This window comes from Mastigoproctus giganteus, chromosome 14 (assembly GCF_048544385.1).
Source record: "Mastigoproctus giganteus isolate SK-2022 chromosome 14, ASM4854438v1, whole genome shotgun sequence".
NCBI classification, from domain to species: domain Eukaryota; kingdom Metazoa; phylum Arthropoda; class Arachnida; order Uropygi; family Thelyphonidae; genus Mastigoproctus; species Mastigoproctus giganteus.
Genome location: NC_143588.1, coordinates 169,270 through 189,522, shown reverse-complemented (window position 1 = coordinate 189,522; position 20,253 = coordinate 169,270). Strand labels below are relative to the sequence as shown.

Here is a 20,253-nt window from a genome sequence, read left to right as displayed (position 1 = left end):
CATGTGGTGTGGGCACCACACCTCGACCCCTGCTTACGTTGGTTCACACCTGGGTGGTCACCTACCATGTACTTGTGCATGGAGGTTATACCCAGTATTACTAACAGTCCCACCATCCTGAAGGTGCAAGCAGAGGATTTCGCCGTCACAGACCGTCCGGACTTCGCCGAAATTGGGTCCACTTGACTTGAGTGTCACTCGAATATCAGTTCCATCAGCGTTTTAGAATCCCAGGTAGCAAGTACAGCTTATCTGGCATGTCTGAGAGAATGTCTGTGACAACCTCAAGGACCAATACATCATATGTATATATCTGTGTGTGTGTGTGTGTGTGTGTGTGTGTGTGTGTGTGTGTGTGTGTGTGTGTGTGTGTGTGTGTGTGTGTGTGTGTAACCATACAAATAAATTAGAGTAAGAATTAAAAAAAAAAATAAATAAAATAACCAAGCAAGGAGGGGAGAGGGGTAACAAGAGTAAAAATATTGCTGCAGAAACTGTCTAAAATAATTTAGAAAATCTAAATGTATGAATTATAATTTGTTGAATTTTAAATGCCAATTAAATTGAAAAATAACGGTGCCCCCTCTGACGGCGTCAGTCTATTTTTGGTTTATATTTGTTTTGTTTTATTGTATTGGTTTACATCTCCGTTGGTGATATTTCACATAAATTTGGACCTGGTGCCCGTCAGAGGGGGCACCGTTAAATTTCTATTTAATTGCCATTTAAAAATCAATGAATTATTATTCGTACATTTAGATTTTCTAAATTATTTTAGAGTTTCTGGTGCAATATTTTTACTCTCGTTACCCCTCTCTTCCCTCCCTGCTTGGTTTAATTTAGGTTTAATTTCGACTATTTTCGCTCTTGTCTTGCCATACTGCTGGCATTACTTTATTTATTTATTTTTTTAATTCTTACTCTAATTTATTTGTATGGTTTTATTTCAAGCATCATGTAGAGGAATATGCTTTTTGCTGCCTCTGATGTATGCTGTACCTTTTTATTTTTATTATGAAAGATTCCGTTTCCAACTATTTTAAACATTATTCAAATATACAGGGTGATTCACTACCAGTGCGACAAATTTGCAGGAGGTATAGGGGGCACAACAGCGATCCCGCTGGAAGTCAGCATTTGTGAACCGGTTCCGAGATAGTAGGATGGATGAGTATTCAAACATTGAACTGGCCAACATGCACCTCGAGTATGGAGCTGCAGACTGTAATGGGTGCGCCGCTCTGCGGTTGTATCAGGAACGTTTCCCGCACAGACGTGCTCCTCATCATACGATTTTAATCGTATGATGAGAACGTTACGTGAGACTGGTTGTTTCACGAGAGGTACCATGAATCGAGATCAAACAACGAGGAGAATGTCCTGCGTCTTGCAGAAGGCAATCCGAGTATGAGTACTCGAGCGATAGGCCAACAATTGGGTATTTCCCAATCCACTGTATGGAGGATACTGTCAACAAACCAAATGAGTTCATACCATCTGGAACGCGTCCAATCATTGGAGCCTGCGGATTATCCACTCCAGAGGACTTTTGCTACTTGGTTTCTTCAACAGAAACGGTTCGCAAATGCTGACTTCCAGCGGGATCGCTGTTCACGCGACCTCCCGTTCAACGTGCTCTACTGCATGACGAAGGCATTTCGGACCCTGCAATGCTATGTGATTCCGATTCGTCTTTGTGCCCCCTACACCTCCTGTAAGTTTGTCGTACTGGTAGTAAATCACCCTGTATGTATAATTATATCACATGATAGTAGTGGGTGTATTGCTAACGCTGCACCTGTGCTGTCATCCCTAGTTCATTATTCATCTATATAAGCTGGTTAAGATTACTTTTGTCAGTAGTGTGGCTTTGCACTTGAGTGCTCATATCTGTTCTATTTTTAATTTTCGCTGCATCCAGACCACCGCTGTTCAATTCCTCTGCATTGGCGATTCGATCTGGTGATCGGGTGGCAGACTGATCTTTCGATCAATTCTCCTTTGCGGTGATTTGTCTAGCGTTCGAAATGCAGCGATTCCCTGACCATTACTGGCCTTGTGTGCCTCTGTCGAGATGGGGTGTAATGGTCAGTCTATTTTTATTTTGTGTTATTGTATTGGTTTACATCTCCGTTGGTGATATTTCACACAAATTTGGACCTGGTGCCCGTCAGAGGGGGCACCGTTAAATTTCTATTTAATTGGCATTTAAAATTCAATGAATTATTATTCGTACATTTAGATTTTCTAAATTATTTTAGAGAGTTTCTGCTGCATTATTTTTACTCTTGTTACTCCTCTCTTCCCTCCCTGCTTGGTTTAATTTAGGTTTAATTTCGCTCTTGTCTTGCCATACTGCTGGCATTATTTTATTTATTTATTTTTTTTAATTCTTACTCTAATTTATTTCTATGGTTATATTTCAAGGATCATGTAGAGGAATATGCTTTTTGCTGCCTCTGACGTATGCTGTACCTTTTTATTTTTATTATGAAAGATTCTGTTTCCAACTATTTTAAACGTTATTCAAATATATGTATAATTAAATATATATATATATATGTTTTATCATAATATTTAATACTTTCATATTATTATTATTATTATTATTACTAGCTGTATAGTGCAAGGAAGCCTGAGGCTAATGCTGCACCATAAAAAAATTTCCAAGTTACCCTGAGAGAGAGCAAGCTCAGGACTTTGGGTGTGCGAAGCCCATACTCACCACATTTGAGCCCATGGGGATAAATATGTAAAAATAATGGATATATTTCTTTTATAAATATATGTATCAATGACAAAAATATGTGTTTTTTTTCTAAACACTTAATAATATATTTTTTCAGCCTATTCTTATTACCTCAGTTGTGGAATCTAAAAAATATTTTGATGACAAAACAGGAAGTTCAGAAGGTTACCCTACACGTTCAGTTCTCCTGAAACAGGTATATAGCATGTAGACATTTCTGAATAAGATATATAAAGGTTACCTAAAAGCAGTAGTGATGTTCGTATCATAAATTTTCTTATTAGCATTAGCAGAGGCACATGATGCAAGAAAGTACGCTTATATACAGTGGCAGATAGAAAAACTGCATCACCTTAAAAAAGTAACATTTGTAGTGAAACATAAGATATTGTTTAAATGCAGTCATTTTGTTTGTCACAAAGCAAAGGTATTGCTTCAGATAACACTTCTATAGCATCAGACAGTAATTCAAGGTATTGCATTAGCCGTTTGTATAAATACGGCATTGGAAGGGTATACACACTCATTAGTATCCTGTTTTGTGGGAGGTGAAAGCATGGCCCATATGTTCAGTTGACACCAAGAAAAAAAAAGTGTAGCAGTTGCTCTGTCCCAGGAAGGGCTTTTTGTGCGTGCTATTGCTGATAAAATAGGCTGCCACCAGTCAACAGTATTTCGGGTGCTGAAATTAAAGCGTGAAACTGATTATATGAAGAGACGATATGGATCAGGCTGTAAGAGAGTGACTATGCCTTCCCAAGATCGATATTTGAAACAGCTATGCCTTTGTAATCGCAATGCTAGTGCTCCTGATCTAAAACTGGACTTTGAGATGGCCTCTGGTGTAGAATCAAGTGCACCCTATCCAAAGATAGCTTTTGGAATGTGGTCTGCATGCCTATTGGCCAAAGAAGAAGCCTTTGTTGACCCACCAAATGAGGAAGAAGCAACTTGCTTGGGCTAAAATGCATGTTTCATGGACAGCGGGACACCGATATCTTTTCTGATGAATTGAAATTCAACCTGCATGGCTTGGATGAGAAGCAATATGGCAGAAGACGAAAATTGGAGGCATGCCATCCTGACTGCATAACACCGACTGTAAAGTTCCCCGCCAGTCAGATGGTATGGGGATGCATAACAAGCAAAGGGGTGGAGAGAATTAAGTTTATTAACGGAACAATGAATGCAGAAACCTACACTGCTATCTTGGAGGAGTGCCTAAACCCATTATTACGGATCACCACACAGACATCCAAAAGTGCATTTTTCAACAGGATTCAGCACCTTGCCACACAGCAAAATTGGTAAGTTTTATGCTATTAAGTTTTATTAGATTTAATGATGAGTTTGTCGTCTTGTCTCACAAGGCTTAAAACATACTTACACCAATGTTTTCCCTCATTTTTCTCCCTTAAGATGCAATCATACTTCAGAAATGTTAGTATTACAGTGTTGGATTGGCCCAGCAACAGTCAGATTTGCACCCTATTGAAAATTGCTGGTACATAATGTCTAAAATTGCTCAGAAGAAGCCAACAAGTAAGGTTCAGCTGCAGGATTGTATTGTAAGGGTGTGGTACCACGAAATTGATTGCCCAATTTCATGGTACGGCACCCTTACAATGGAGAGTGGGTGTGAGAGTATAAGTGAACAGGTGAAGTTTTTACGGGCTCCACCAAATAGAGAAGTTTTGTTTTTTTTATTGACTTAAATTGGCATATTAATTTCTTTTTTAGAGTTGCTTTATATTCCAAGTAGCAATACTTTAGTTTAATTGGAATTTAGATAGAGATTTTGGAGGTTATTACTTAGTATCGCTAAGGGTATCAAATCAACAGGTTGAACAGGTTTCTCAGCTCTTGTGAACGCAAAGTTTTTAATTATACTTAAGCCACTTTATTCACTTAATTGTTAGATGAAATTATTTCTATAAGTAGCTTATAGACCTAGTCAAGCTCGATGGTTTATTTTGAATTTAGATAGCGCGATTTGGAAAGTAAATAATACCTCGTGTCCGTAGATTAACCATTCGTAACTTGCCTGCCATTGTTATACGATACAATGTGTGCACCAACTAGATAGCATAAGGTCTAACAGAAGACTAGATAGCGAGTATAGTAGTAGTATCAATTAATCAGTAAAATTTATTAATCTTATTAAATTTCATTGTCAATCAATTTGTACTTTAACTAAATAAATATAGCGATCTGGCTTTTACAAATGTAACATCATAAATTAATACATATAAGTTGACAGGGGATAAGGCAGTCATATAACGTAACTCGGAGATAATATTCGATACCGAAATACATACATATATATATATATATATATATATATATATATATATATATATATAGTGTTATAACTGCATTGGGATATAAGTTTAGGGTTATATTTTGTATTGAAATTTTATTGAGCTTGAATAGAAATCATGACTCAGACCAGAGCAGCAAAGCAAAGGCTCAAACTAATGGAAGTGCTGTGGCTCAGGGGAGAACTGAGGGGGGACAGTTGTCCCTGGTGCCTCCGTAGCCAGGAGAAGGAGCAGCAGCGCATAGCACACGCTTCTTGATTAGACCGGGGTTCGAGCCTGTCACCACCAAATACGGAGGATGCGGGAAGGTCAGGAAATGACCACCACATATCCCGGAGCAATATGGCCTTAGTTGCTAATGCTCCTAAAAACCAAAATAACAACAATAACAGTTGTCCCCTAAATCACAGTCTATTGAAATGCACTGCTTGTTTGATGTTTGTGTAGCAATCAGGAATGGGACATGATATTGCCAAGGGGAATGTCTTTGTGTGCGCGCGATGTAAGGAGTGCGAGAAAATCAGGTAGCAACTCAGCATTGTTATGGGCTTATATGAAAGCTTGAAGGACAGGGTAGATGCCCTTGAAGGATTTAAATTGAGGGGGCCCATCAAGCTCTCAGCTGCCCACATCAATGCCAGAACTTGCACTTGAACATCAAGCAACACAGTGGCAAACCCCAAGGCAGAATGCGTTGGTCCCAAAGGAACTAGATGTCGTAGGTGACTCTATTGTCAGGGAAACGGAGAACATATTGTGCAAAAAGGACAGATGGAACAGGACCAGGGGCAAAGGTTGATGACGTTGTAGAGTAGATATCATCTTTTAAGGGCACGAAAGGGTGATATTGTTGTACATGTTGGCACTAATGTTATTAAGAGTAGGAGTCCGGCAGGATTACTTAACAAGTAGAAGTCATTGCTGAAAAAAAGCTGTGAGTTAGGGTTCAATTTGAAAGTGTCTACATCATATATGTAGACACTTTCAAATTCCCCCCCTCCCCTATTGTGTCCAGAAACAATAGAAGGGAATATATGATGAGAGCCTTGTCGATCAATTCGGCCCTGGAGAGATTGTGCAAGGCTCAAGGGATAGAATTTTTCTCAGCCTGGTCTGTGCTTGTTAACAGGAAAGATTGCTTCTACAGGGATGGGATACACTAAAATAGAAAGGGTGCAAGAATATTTGCTGATGCTATCAAGACAGAGTTAGATGGGTCGGAAAACTGCTAGCTTGGGGGATTACACAGACGAATAGATTAACAGTAGCCGCTGGCAGAGGTAAAAGTGATTCTTCCACTACTTCTATTGAAATGCAATTGAGCAGCAGCCTGGAAAGCAAGGCAATGGGGATTTCTAGGAATCTGGTAGTCATAGTGGAACAAGTAAATACATGGGCTGTGTTAGGGTAACTAAGAGTAGAAACAGGTGCATGTATACTTGCATGAACACCAATGCTAGGCATATAGTTAATAAATTCAATGAGCTTGAAGTGCTATTCAAGACATCAAAGGCAGATATTGTTGGGATATCAGAGACATGGTGTCACACAGACATAAGCAGTGCATAACTGGAATTTGGCAAGTACAATGTGTACAGAAAGGGAGGAGAGGTTATGCTGTTAGTTAAGAAACACATAAAATCTAAGGATGGCCAGTAAATCAGTGTCTTATAATGGGGGGTTTAATTTCCCAGAGATTGACTGGAATATGTGGGTTGGTCACTCACACAGTAGGAAGGCTTTTGTGGATATATTGGATGATTGTTTTCAAAAGCAGCATGTTCGGGAGGCAACTAGAGGGAGTAATACTCTTGATGTGATTATTAATAGTGATTCTTCATGCTTCAAAAATCTGCAGATAAAGGAACCACTATGTGGCAGTGATCGCAATTTGTTGAAGTGGGATTTACTCAAAGAGGTAACTACCATCAAGGGTAAAGGGAAGGGTTTTAGCTTTCATAAAGGTGAATATGGTAGCCTGAGACAGTGTTTAAATTCTATACGGTGGGATCAACTGATGATGTCCAATCCGCTATTAAAAACCAAATTAAATCAAATCAACTGATGATGTTACCAACAGCAAATTCAAAAATGAAGCATTCAAAGAATTAATCTTGGAAGCTATTAGGCTTTTCATACCAACAAGGAAATATTGTTCAAGATTTAGGCCTAAATGTCAGATGTCAGATGAACTAATTAGACATGTGACAGAGAAGAAAAATACATGGGATACATATAAATTAACATGTGACACAGAAGCCTATGATAGATATAAGCTGGTCTGTAACCAAGTTACAGAGGAGGTTAGGCAGGCGAAGGCAGATTACGAGAAATCTTTGGCAAAGGATGCACAAAAAAACAGCAAAGAGTTCTTTACTTATGTAAACTCTAGAAGGAAGGGGATGAATCAGATTGGTCCACTTGATATCGATGGTTCAACTGTTGGTGATCCTGCTTAGGTAGCTAACAAACTAAATTAATATTTTGCATCTACATTCACACATGAGGAGTTATTCAGGGAGGGGAATGCCAGAGGTGTATTAAACTCTTGCAGTAAGCTAGATAATCTTGTAATAACTGAGAGTAAAGTGGAGTAGAAATTATTGAAGGTAAACATAAGAAAGGCACCTGGGATGGATGGAATCTACCAGTTATATTAAAGGAGGCAGTAAAGGAAGTAAGCAAACCTTTATCCATAATTATGAGAGCTTCTCTGGACTCAGGGGAGGTAGACATGGACTGGAGATGTGCAAATGTGACCCCAATCCACAAAGGAGGATGAGAGGGAGACAAAGATAATTACAGACCTGTTAGTTTAACTTCTGTTCCAGGGAAATTAATGGAGGCATTGGTTAAAGAAGCATGCAGGATCATCTAGACAAGACCTCAGTTATAGCTCGGACACAGCATGGGTTTGTTAAGGGGAAGTCTTGTCTGACAAATTTGATTGGATACTATGATGTATTCACAAAGGAAATGCAAGGATTAACTTTGATATCATATATTTGGATCTTAGAAAGGCCTTTGATACTTTTGCACTTGGAAGACTGCTGCACAAATTAGACAGTGTGGCATTGGAGGCAATATGGTGCTATGGTTAAAGGAATGGTTGAGTGGGATCAGAGAGAGAGAGAGTGGTAGTAGTAGTAGTGGCATGTGATGCAAGAAAGCAAATGTATTAGCTTATGCAGCATCAGCCAAAAAAAAAAAAAAAAAATCACACCATTCCCTCCAAATGCCTGTCCAGTTCCTCCTTAAATTTATTCAACCTATCAACTTCCACAACGACAGATGGAAGTTTGTTCCAGTAATTAACCACCCGCTGGCTAAAGGCAAATTTCCGCACATCTATTCTACATCTGTCTTTTCTTAATTTGAATTTATGCCCCCTTAGGTTCGTAATCTGAACAAGTGGAAGGATCCCATCAGAATTCAGCGTGCTCAACCCATTCAAGGCCTTATATTATACCTCAATCAGATCACCACGCAGGTGCCTAGTCTCCAGCCACTGCAATTTGCAGAACTTAAGAATCTCTTGGTAAGAGGATCCCTTCATTCCCCTCACCAATCTTGTTGCCCTTCTCTGTACACGCTCCAGTAAATCTACATCCTTCCTAAAATGAGGCCTCCAGACCTGTACGCAGTACTCAAAGCGTGGCCTGACCATTGCCTTATACAGAGGGATAATCACCTCCTTTTCCCTGCTAGCAAAATTCCTATATATCATTGACAAAACCCCATGACCTGCCCTTGTAGCCTGTCTGCATTGCTCAGAAAACTTCATATCTGACTGCACAATTACTCCCAGGTCTTTTTCATTTTCTACCACCTTAAGTGTAGTACCACACAGTTGGTACGTTTCTCTGGGGTTACTTCTACCCATATGCAGTACTTTGCATTTGTCAAGGTTAAACTTCAGTTGCCACTTCTTAGCCCATCTGCCCAAATTATCTAGATCCTGTTGCAGTAGCACACTGCCATTACTGTCATTAACAACCCTGCCAACCTTTGTATCATCTGCAAACTTCGACATTAAGCCTGATATACCTTCATCAATATCATTGATAAATATACAAAACAACAGTGGACCTAACACCGAACCCTGTGGGACTCCACTAATAACATTAGTCCAAGAAGAGCAGCACCCATTGATTACCACCCTCTGTCTTCTCGCACTCAACCATGCTTTCATCCATTGTAGCAACTTACCCTTAATGCCATTCTGCTCCAATTTGTACAATAGTCTTCCATGCGCAACAGTGTCAAAAGCTTTCCTGAAATCCAAATATATGATATCAAAATTATTTTTTGCATCCAGTTCCTTTGTAACCACATCATAATATCCTATCAGATTTGTCAGACAAGACTTTCCCTTAACAAACCCATGCTGTGTCTGAATTATTGCTGCAGTCTTGTCTAGATGATCCTGCAATGCATCTTTAACCAGCGACTCCATTATTTTACCCAGAACAGAAGTTAAACTAACTGGTCTGTAATTACTCGTGTCACCCTTCGAACCCCCTTTGTGAATTGGGGATACATTTGCACATCTCTAGTCCGTGGGAACCTCCCCTGAGTCCAAGGATGCTCTCATAATTATGGCTAAGGGTTTGCTTAGTTGCTTTGCCGCCTCCTTTAATATAACTGGATAGATCCCATCCACCCCAGGTGCTTTTCTTACGTTTAACTCCAACAATTTCTCTTCCACTTTGCTCTCAGTTATTACAAGATCATTAAGCACCCTGCTACAATTTGAACCTTCTGCCATTTTCAAACCTTAATAATTCCTCACGTGTGAATATACATGCAAAATACATTCAGCTTGTTTGCTATCTGAGCAGGATCATCAACAGTCGATCCATCGATATCAAGTGGACCAATCAGATTCATCCCCTTCCTTTTAGAGTTTATATAAGTAAAGAAATCATTGCTGTTTTTCTTAGCATCTTTTGCCAAGGATTTCTCGTAATCTGCCTTCGCCTGCCAAACCTCCTTTCTGACCTGATTACAGATTAACTTATATCTGCCATAGGCTTCTGAGTCGCTTGATAATTTATATGCATCCCATGCATTTTTCTTCTCTGTTACGAGTCTTATTAGTTCATTTGACAACCATTTAGGCCTAAACCTTGAACAATATTTCTTAATAGGTATGAAACTTTTAGTAGCTTCCACGATTAATTCCTTGAATGCTTCCCACTTAGAATTTACTGTTGGTAACATCGTCAGTTGATCCCACTGTACAGAATTTAAAAACTGTCGGAGACCACGGTAATCAATGGACACTGCTCTTCGTGGACTAATGTTATTAGTGGAGTCCCTCAGGGTTCAGTGTTGGGTCCATTGTTGTTTTCTCTATTTATAAATGATATTGATGATGGTATATCTGGCTTAATGTCCAAGTTTGCAGAAGATACGAAGGTTGGCAGGGTTTTTAATGAAGTACACTGCTGCAACAGAATCTAGAAAATTTGAGCAGATGGGCTGAGAGGGGAAATGAAGTTTAACATTGACAAATGTAAAATACTACGTATGGGAAGCAATAATCTCAGAGTAACGTATCAACTCTGTGGGATCCCACTGGCAATGGTAGAGAATGAAAAGGAACTGGGGATAATTGTGTAGGCAGATATGAAGTTTTCTGTGCAGTGCAGACGGTCTGCAAGAGTAGCTCATTATGTCTTGTCAATGATATACAGGAATTTGTTTTGCAGGGATAAGGAGGTGATTATCCCCTTGTGTAAGGCAATGGTCAGGCCACACCTTGAGTATTGTGTACAGGTCTGAAGGCCTCATTTTAAAAAGATGTAGAGCTGTTGGAACGAAGAAGGGCAGCAAGATAAGTGAACAGAACAAAGGCTTACTCTTACAAAGAAAGCCTTAAGTTTTGCAAATTACAGTGTCTGGAGACTTAAGCACCTGTGAGGTGGTATGATTGTGGTGTATAAAGCCTTAAATTGTTTGAGCATGCTCAATGCTGATGGGATTCTTCCTCTTGCTCAGAATAATCACTTGAGAGGGCATAAATTCAAATTGAGGAAAGACGGTTGTAGGATAGATGTGCAGAAATTTGCCTTTAGCCAGCGGGTGGCTGATTGCTGGAACAAACTTCCATCTGTCATAGAAGTTGATAACTTAAATAGATTCAAGTCAAAACTTGACAAACGTTTGGTGCGAGGGAATGGGTGAAATAAGGCATCTTTTCTTTTTTTTTTTTTTTTTGGCTGATGCTATATAAGCTTGCTTTCTTGTATCATGTGCCCTTGCTAATGCTAACCAGAAGTTGTTTAACTCTATGCCAGATCATTGCAAGGCTATAATTGCAGCTCGAGGAGGAACAACAAAATGTTGAAGACTTATTTTGCTGATTTAAAATACATAATACTATTATGCTAACTTGTCATTTCAGTTTTTACCCAAAAATGCAATAAAATGTATGTTTGGTTGTCATTTGCATGATCTCTCATGCAAATGACATCTTTCTTGAGAAATCATGCAAATTGACAATCATGCTGCCTCCTCCTCTTGAATGAGATGCTGCTACAGTGATGTGATGCAAACAGATCTTCATTTGATAATTCATGGTGATGCAAATCAGTTAAATCATTGACATCAGTTGTTGCTTCCAATTCAGTGAAACCTATCTTTTTAGCAAGCTTCACTCATTTTACTTTAGTTTGTGCCTAATCTTCGTTGGTATCAGAGCCTTTGGATGAGTTACTGAGATATGGGCATAACTTATGCCATGAACTTTGAATACAGTTATGTGTAACTTCACACCATGGGGCATCAATGAATTTAAACATCTTTTATATTGAAGGCCCACCATTATTTCTGCATGCTCATCTGTTCGTGGTTGATCTTGTCAATTAGATCAGCCAGAATGAGCTTTGAATACTGAGTCTTAAAAGTCTCATATTGGTCCAAAGGCTGTAATGTTGAGGTTCTATTTGCTTGGAAAAAAAGCAATCTTAATATTGGAACAGACATCAACAATACCAGGTGGATGGCTTGCGGCATTATCAGGAATAAGTAAGATGTTGAATGGAATTCCTTCTTCCTTGCAATACACTTTCAATTCTGGTCGTAACTCAGATCCAAGATAACTTTTGAAAATAACAGCAGTCATCCACCCCTTAGGGGTTTGAGTATATATGACCTGTCGTAACCCTTAAGGTCACAATGGTTTTGATAGTGGTAAATGCACAGAAGCTTCAGTTTATGACACTCCATATTAGCACCAAACACCAGAAAAACACCAGATGCGCTTCCCTTCCATGGTGAGCTCTGACATGGGCAGGAATGTTTGCTAAAAATATATATTAAATGTGGTATAATCGAATAATGATTTAAATTTTTTTATCACATAAAATAATTGTTGTAACAGATAATGCTGAAGAGACACTAACTTCTACCTGCATACATGCACTAAAAGGCAAATTCAGACTACTTAATGAAAAATTAATAAATAAAAATAAATTTTATTTATTTTTATTTATTAATTTTTCATATTAATTTGACAAGCAAATGCCTCTACTCACCTCCCCAGGGAAACTGAGCAGTGCAGGTAATTATTCCAGGTGACTATACAGCTTCCTTGTAGTAAACTGTTTCTCTGGGTCATCACAGGCCTTTGCATATCTGTTCTGATATTTTTATTTATTATTTCTTCATTAAGTAGTATCTGAATTTGTTTTCTCTGTATATGTGCCCCTCAACATGGGCACCTGTACTTCATGAGGGGGACCACCCAGTGATGCTGCTAGGCTTCCAGATTAGCATCACTGGAATCCAGTGCAAATATCTGGACCAATATGACTGTGATTAATCAGTAGGTGGGTTTTACTGCTAAGGTCTAATGCATTCCAGTAGGTCTTCTTACCTTTGGTCCTGGAACAAGGTCAATATTTACAGTAAGTTCTGCTATAAGGTGCATTTTAACAACTCGAATTTACTCTAACGCAACTGATGTGTTAGGGAACAACGCGAGTATAATGCTTTTTTCATGTTGACTCATGCAATTTCATCTGCGAGTAACACCAGGTGAATGCAAAACCCGGCACCAAGTTGAATGTAGTGACCTGCGCAGCAATACATACAAGGTTATGAAGCTTAAAAAATGTCAAATGTGTGACAGCTATATTTCCCATTTACTGTAGTTGTACTGGTTGGAAACACACGATTGTCATTCACTGTATTCACAAGATAATAGGTGATATTGTAGGCCAGCTCACGTTTTCAGGAGCTCACATTTTTCTGTTCGAACAGAAATTTCGTGAGGCAGGACAGCATGAGCAGAGGAGCACATTTCTGGAGGTCCTTAACATAAAATAGCAAAAACAATTTGCAGTTCCTGGTTTATTGGTCTTTTCTGTTAGTGCAATCAATTATAAATGCGTCGTAAAGTCGATCTTATTGCATTTGCGATAATACCGATACCTGGAATTCTGTGGGTTTTCATGTTATTATGGTGAAATGTGTTTCCCCTTCCATGAAATCTTCAATCATATCAAAAATATAAATAAATTTTCAGAATCTTCTCTTCATTCTTGTTTTTTAAGCCTTGTATACTTGTTACTCCATATCGCACTTGTGGAATTTATGCATGCTGTATTCATCGTTATTGATTACTTATCTTTTCTACTGTTTTAAATTTTATAGTCCAAAAAAAAATTTAGTGAACACAAATATCAATTAGTATGCATATATTTCAGTATTAACTGAGCTATGTACGTAAGTGTACATAGCCTCCGATAATACAAGGTATCTTGTCAAGATAAAGTGCTTTATTTACTGTAATATTTATTTATTTATTTATTAGACATTTAAGATGTTTAAACCTGTGTTAGCAATTTTATTGGGTTTCTAACTTTTTGTACTGTTTTACTTACCAAACTGAACATTTTTTTGAGTGCTCTGCCCCATCCCTCTTTTTCCCATAAGCCCTGTTGTTTTTAATGCACACAATACCATAAGCGGAGATTTTTAGGAACATATGTACTGCATTAAAGCAGAACTGACTGCATTTGAAATGTGGGTTTGATGCTCTAAGTGAACTCAGCATCCCATTTACATATGCAGTACCTGCTAGTTCATGAGCGGTTTGTCCCCTCATCGGGCTCCATGATGGGTGAAGTACTTAGAACATCATGCCACTTTTCCTCATTTTCCATTCCACCAGAGATCACACAGGCAATTGAGAAAATGTTACCCTTCTTCATCCAGAAAGAATTAAAGGTTGGCAGGATCTCCAAAATCTGTGCAAAGTAGGGCTTGCATAAAACAGAGAAATTTCAAAACTGAGTTTAACCGAAGTTTACTCTTAAAACCGGTTTTAAAACCCATTTTCTCAGACTTTTTCCTCTCAGACAGGGAAAATAATTAAAAGCTTATAACACAGTTATTTGTTTTATCTTGGGTAGATTGTACAAATCGTAATCGAATCTTTTAAACAAAATCTATCACCTCTTATAGTAAAAAAAATAAAAAAATTAAAATGCTCCAAAAAAGTAACTAGCTTGAGATTATACAAAATTACAAATTGTATTCAAATCCTTTGAATAAAAACTATCTTCTTGTATAGTAAACAAAAAAATAATAAGCCCTATAATAATAATAATAATAATAATAATAATAATAATAATAAATAAATAAAACTAATGTGAAAAAAAACAACCTGGGGAAATTACTTTACTATTTATTGCTCAGCTTTTTCCTGAAAATGATCCTTTAAAAAACAGTATATTAAGCATTTTTCCTGATAGACTTGACTTTATTTTTGTGTTAAAGAGACCAGTGATCGAAAACACTCTCTCAGATTGGACACTTGTTGGTTTAATGGTCAGCAGTGCTCTATGAACTTTCTCCAGCTTTTCACTTCTACTACTAGTTGCCTCCAAAAATTTAAATTCTTTGCTGATTTCCAATTCACTTGGATATTTTGAAGGCTCTTCAGTTAATCTCTTTATTACACTATCATACTCTTGCATGAGTGTATCTCCAACATCGGAACTAGACGACTCTTTGTTTTCTTCTAAAAGAACAGTTCGTTTATTTTCAGTTTCTTCATTCAATGCCAAAACTCCTTCGGAATGTTTTGCAAATAATCTCTGATAAATCTCTTCAGCATGCTTTTTCAAAACTTGCTTACTTGGAACATCAAAAGTTCTTGAACCTGAATCTTCTTTCCTAAACTTTTTGGAGTTGTGTAGATAGCTCAGCAAAGCCACAGTTGGGCAATTTCGTCTTGCATTGTAACGCTGTAAAATGCTTTGGTGAAACTTTAAAGCAAATGGGTTTTCTGCTGTGCATCAAGCTTAGCAAGCAGAAATTCTATTGAAGACTCTGCTTTAAGTCTGTATCTTCTGAGGTTATAGCCTTCAGAATCATTTCAACTGGTCGCAAAGTTTCACATAGCAATTCAAGTGTTTTCCAGTCATCGTCAGACACAGCTTCAGTTGACAGTACTGCACATAGAGCATTTGGAATGCAATTTTTCAATTTCAAAAATCTCTCAATCATATAGAATGTGCTATCCCATCTAGTCTTGCAATCTAATATAAGTTTATATTCTTTCCCATTAAATTTTGCTTTAACAAAATTTTGTAATATGTCATTTTTGGTAGGCGATTTTCGAAAAAGCTTGCAAATTTTTCTGACTTCGTTAATGGTTTGTGCAATATTGTCCATTGGATTGAAGAAATAAATGAGCTCATTGGTAAAGTTGGTTTGATAAAGCATGCCTTGCTGTCTTTCTTCAACTTCTTCATCACACTACTTCCTTCATTATTTTCATTTTCTTCATTGTCTTTGGAGACTCAGAGACTGTGGCACCATAATTGATTGCTTTTTCATAAAGTACATCTATAACTGACAGATGTATACAATGGGCTATACATTGTTGATGATTAGGCATAATTTTCTTGCCAAACTTAATCATCATTGCTGCTCCATCGGTGGTGCAGGCAACAATATGCTCATCCAAGTTCAAACCAAATTCCTTCAAGTGTCCATTCACAATTTGCTCAGTTCTTCTGCTATCAAGTGAACCATTAATCTCAATAAGACCTAATGACCAATGATTGTCTTTTGAATGCACATTTATATTCATATACCTTTTATTTTGTATAGACGTATATTCGTCTAGAGTCAATGAATACTGTGCACCCAAAACCAATGAATTTTTGAAATGCTGAATGAGTTCTTCTTTCTTAGTTTTATAATAATTCAGAACCATATTTTTAATTCCATTCACTGAGGCTGGTGGTAATTTATCGTACTTATTTCTCTGAAGGTGAAGGCTTGATTGTATAAACTCACTCTTGGCAAATGAATTAAAAGAAAATTCATCTAAAGCGGCTAATTTTGAAATCTCTTCTTCCATAGATTTTTTAATGATAAAGTTTTCTAATGTTCTTACCATTTTTACGGGAGGTTCACTGTTATCTTGTTTAATGTCAATCTGATGCATTTTCTTTAAATGCAACATCAAAGATGATGTAGATCCTCCAGACGACTTCATTATCTTCTGACATTTCGAACATTGTGCTTCATCTTTGCTTTTTCGAGCAAAATAATTCCATACATTTGATTTCATCTTAGACATATTAAGTGTAATAAATATTAATTAGTAGGAATTTATATCACCGACAATTTTAAATAAAAATATTGAAGATAACAAAGGCACAATACTATAAGTCACTCCTGCAAGCACTGAATGAAGAGTCTAAACGAGGCAAGTTTCAAAATTTTCACGAAAGAAATTTTTTATTTATTTACTCGCAGTTTTTTTTCCCCAATTAAATCTATTGTATTTTCAAAATTGCATAAAAGCTAAATTTGGTGAAGCTGCTTTTTGGAGAACATTTGATCGCAAATTTAATAGGAATAAAGAAGCAAACAACTTTGTACGATTGAAATTTGATGCAATATTCAACGAATCTGTTTCTAGTGGGTAACCATCAATAAGGCGCGCTCCATAACTTGCCTGGCGAACAAGATAGATGGAACGGAGAAATTTTAGCATTTTCTTTTACACTATCGCTCCGACTCACTCAGTCATAAATGAGTACACCTGCATCGTGCCATGATACAGGTGGGAAGATAAAAGGTACCCCTCCTAGATTTGGGCCACTTGCCCATGAGATTCGTACCTAAACATAAAATAAAATAAAAAACATGTTTAAAACGTAAAGCAGTTGAACGATCCAGACAAACGAACAAATAAAAGAAAATGTGCCTAGCAAAAAACTATGTTCGAGGGCTAACTAAAAAAATATTAGAATCCGGTTTTAGAAGCTCGGTTTTGGTTTTAACAACTCAATATGAAAACCGGATTTAACCAGTTTATAAAACCAGTTTGCAAGCCCTAGTGCAAAGGCTGCGTTCTGGAAACCTTTTAGTTGAAGCTACATGTCCAAAACTTGGCCAGAAAATCCCGAGAACCACATCGATATGGGAGGGAGGATACCTATCACTGTAACCTCAAATAAAACTCTGAGCTCTTCACGTGGTGTCATATCAGAATGGAATTTTCTTTGTGTCTCTGAAGAAGAGATTTGCTCTGAATTGAAAGGTTGAGTGCCAGCTGTCAAGCAAATATGTCAGTGCAAAAGGATGGGAATGTCATTCCTACTCAATTTCTCATCCTTCCATTTAGCACTTCACAGTCTCCAAGTTCCATTAAGGCAGACTACTTAAACTGCCCAATAAGGATATACTTTCCAAATCTGCTGAGGTGTTTTAAGGGCTAAAAGTATGCCCACTCACAAACTGTATGTCATGATAAACCCTGCCTGTGCTCATTGTGGTACGAAAGACCACAAGGGCAAGGAATGTTCAGCTTCAAAGCCAATTTATGAAAATTGCCAAGGAGAGCACCCTGCATATTTCTCAAGCATGCCAATGGTGGAAAGAAAAGAAAAAAAAAATCTAAATCTTTAAACAGAACTGAACATTTCCTATTAGTAGGCCAGGAATGCATTGAGTCAGTAAATAGCTGCAGACCTTCATATGCCCAGAAGGTTTCTGAGAAGTGTACTGTCAGGACACTAACAGAGATTACCATACAGCTATCAAAGTCACCTCAGTTGCATACTACTCACCAATGTTGCAAAAACCTTCCCAGAAGGACCAATGCCACTCCTATATCTGTGCCCTCTAATGCTCCACCCTTAATGAAAAGTGATAGAAAAGGAAGTGTTTTGGGGGGGGGGGCACTGGACAGCATCCATACTTCCCAAAACAGATGAATTCACGACTGAAAAGAAACTAAGTCCTCAGCACTTCGGAAGCTGTCCAACAGATTTACAAAGATAGTTAATATTCTAGTTAACAGATTTTAGTTAATAAATTTGATGAGTTTGAAGTGCTAGTCAAGACATCAAAGGTGGATATTGTTGGGATATCACAGATGTGCTGTCACACAGATATAAGCAATACAGAATTGGCATTTGGGGAGTACAATATGTATAGAAAGGATAGACAGGGAAGGAAGAGGGGTTACGCTGTTAGCTAAACACAAAATCTAAGGAAGTGCATCCAATTGACATAAATGGACAGTGCAATGTTGAGTCAGTTTGGTGTAAAATAAACACCGGGAATGCAAAAATGAGAGTAAGAGTGTGTTATAGGACAATGACTCTGTTGAGTACAATGAACAACAATACAGAGAAATAGAGTGGGCCAGTAAATCAGAATGTTTTATAATGGGGATTTTAACTTTCTAGATATTGACTGGAACTTGTGAGTTGGTCACTTGCACACTATCAAGATTTTTTTGGGGATTTATTGGATGACTGTTTTCTACAGCAACATGGTCAAGAGGCAACCAGAGGGAGTAATACTCTTGATCTGATTATCAGCAGTGATTATTCATGCATTAAGAATCGGCAGATAAAGGAACCACTGGGTGACAGTGATCATAGTGTAGTGATGTGGGTTCTACTTAAAGATGTAAATACCATCAAGAGTCAAGGGAAGGGCTTTTGCTTTGGTAAAGGTGACTACAGTGGTCCCAGACAGTTTTTATATTGTATACAGTGGGATCAACTGATGATGTTACCAATGGTGAATTCTAAATGGGAAGCCTACAGTCCTGGGTCTTCCTGGTCTGTCCTCATCTCCTGTGTTTGTTCTCCCCTTCCTGAAATCTGCCACCCACGATTTCACTGTGCTGTATGAAGGGCACTCCTTGGCCATTGTTTGTTTCAATTTGTCATAAATTTCTTTTGCTCCCATTTTCTTGGAGAAGAGGTATTTGATGACAGCTCTCTTCTCAACTTTGGAAAAACTCACACTTTGCGTCGCCATGGTCACTTCAGACATGTAAAAAAAATTACTACTATCAGGAAATGAATGAAATTTTGCACATGTTATGAGACATTGGGTAACAACATACTAAAAGGATTTTCATCTATTCAGATTTTTTCAGGTCAGAAACTTATCAAAAACCCCCTCGTATACACAGAGTAACATGATCATAGTAGTCTATGCTCCAAAAAAAAAATAACAAAAGATATGAATACTGAAGTCGTTCAAGGATTACTGGTAGAAAAAGAGGCTGGCGAAGCGGATTTAATGGAAATGGCATCGGAGGTAAAACCAAATCAATTCAGAGGATGGTAGCGCAGATGAAAATTCTAAACTTCCAAATTTTACACTAAAAGCATATGGGAAGGCATAAAGTTAGCCGAGGAATTAGAATCTTATTTTTTGAATGCAGATTCTTGAATGAAAGGAGTCCAGAGTTCAAAAGGGACCTTCAAAAATGCATAGTTCAATACGATGAAATTCAAGAAGATTTATCAAACAAAAGCGAACAAACCCAGATTACTGATTTTTTAAAGAGAAGATACAAGAAATTTAGAATGGTGTATTTTTGATAGTTTTGTTAACAAAATAGTGTATTTTTGTTAGCTTTTGGAACATACCCCCCCCTTTGTACTTTTTCTTAGTCCTGTATAACATGGTTTTGCATATGACATTTTATAGGAACCTAACTATCTATAATATGAGGGTTACCTGTATAGCAATTTTGCTAGCAAGGAGAGGAGGTGATTATCCCATTGTACAAGGCCAATGGTCAAGCCACACCTTGAATACTGTGTACAGGTCTGGAGGCCTCATTTTAGAAGGATGTAGAGTTGCTTGAACGAGTACAAAGAAGGGCAACAAGATTGGTGA

General features: G+C 37.7%; 1 protein-coding gene across 1 annotated transcript in view; it reads left to right on the top strand.

The window, feature by feature from the left end:
- Nucleotides 1-20,253, top strand: part of LOC150074941 (nonsense-mediated mRNA decay factor SMG9-like) — a 314,293-nt gene that overhangs the window by 154,770 nt on the left and 139,270 nt on the right. Inside the window, exon 5 of the mRNA XM_090388997.1 lies at nucleotides 2,847-2,945. Within this exon, the coding sequence (XP_090245123.1) occupies nucleotides 2,847-2,945 (99 nt within the window). The remainder of the gene's footprint in view (nucleotides 1-2,846; nucleotides 2,946-20,253) is intronic.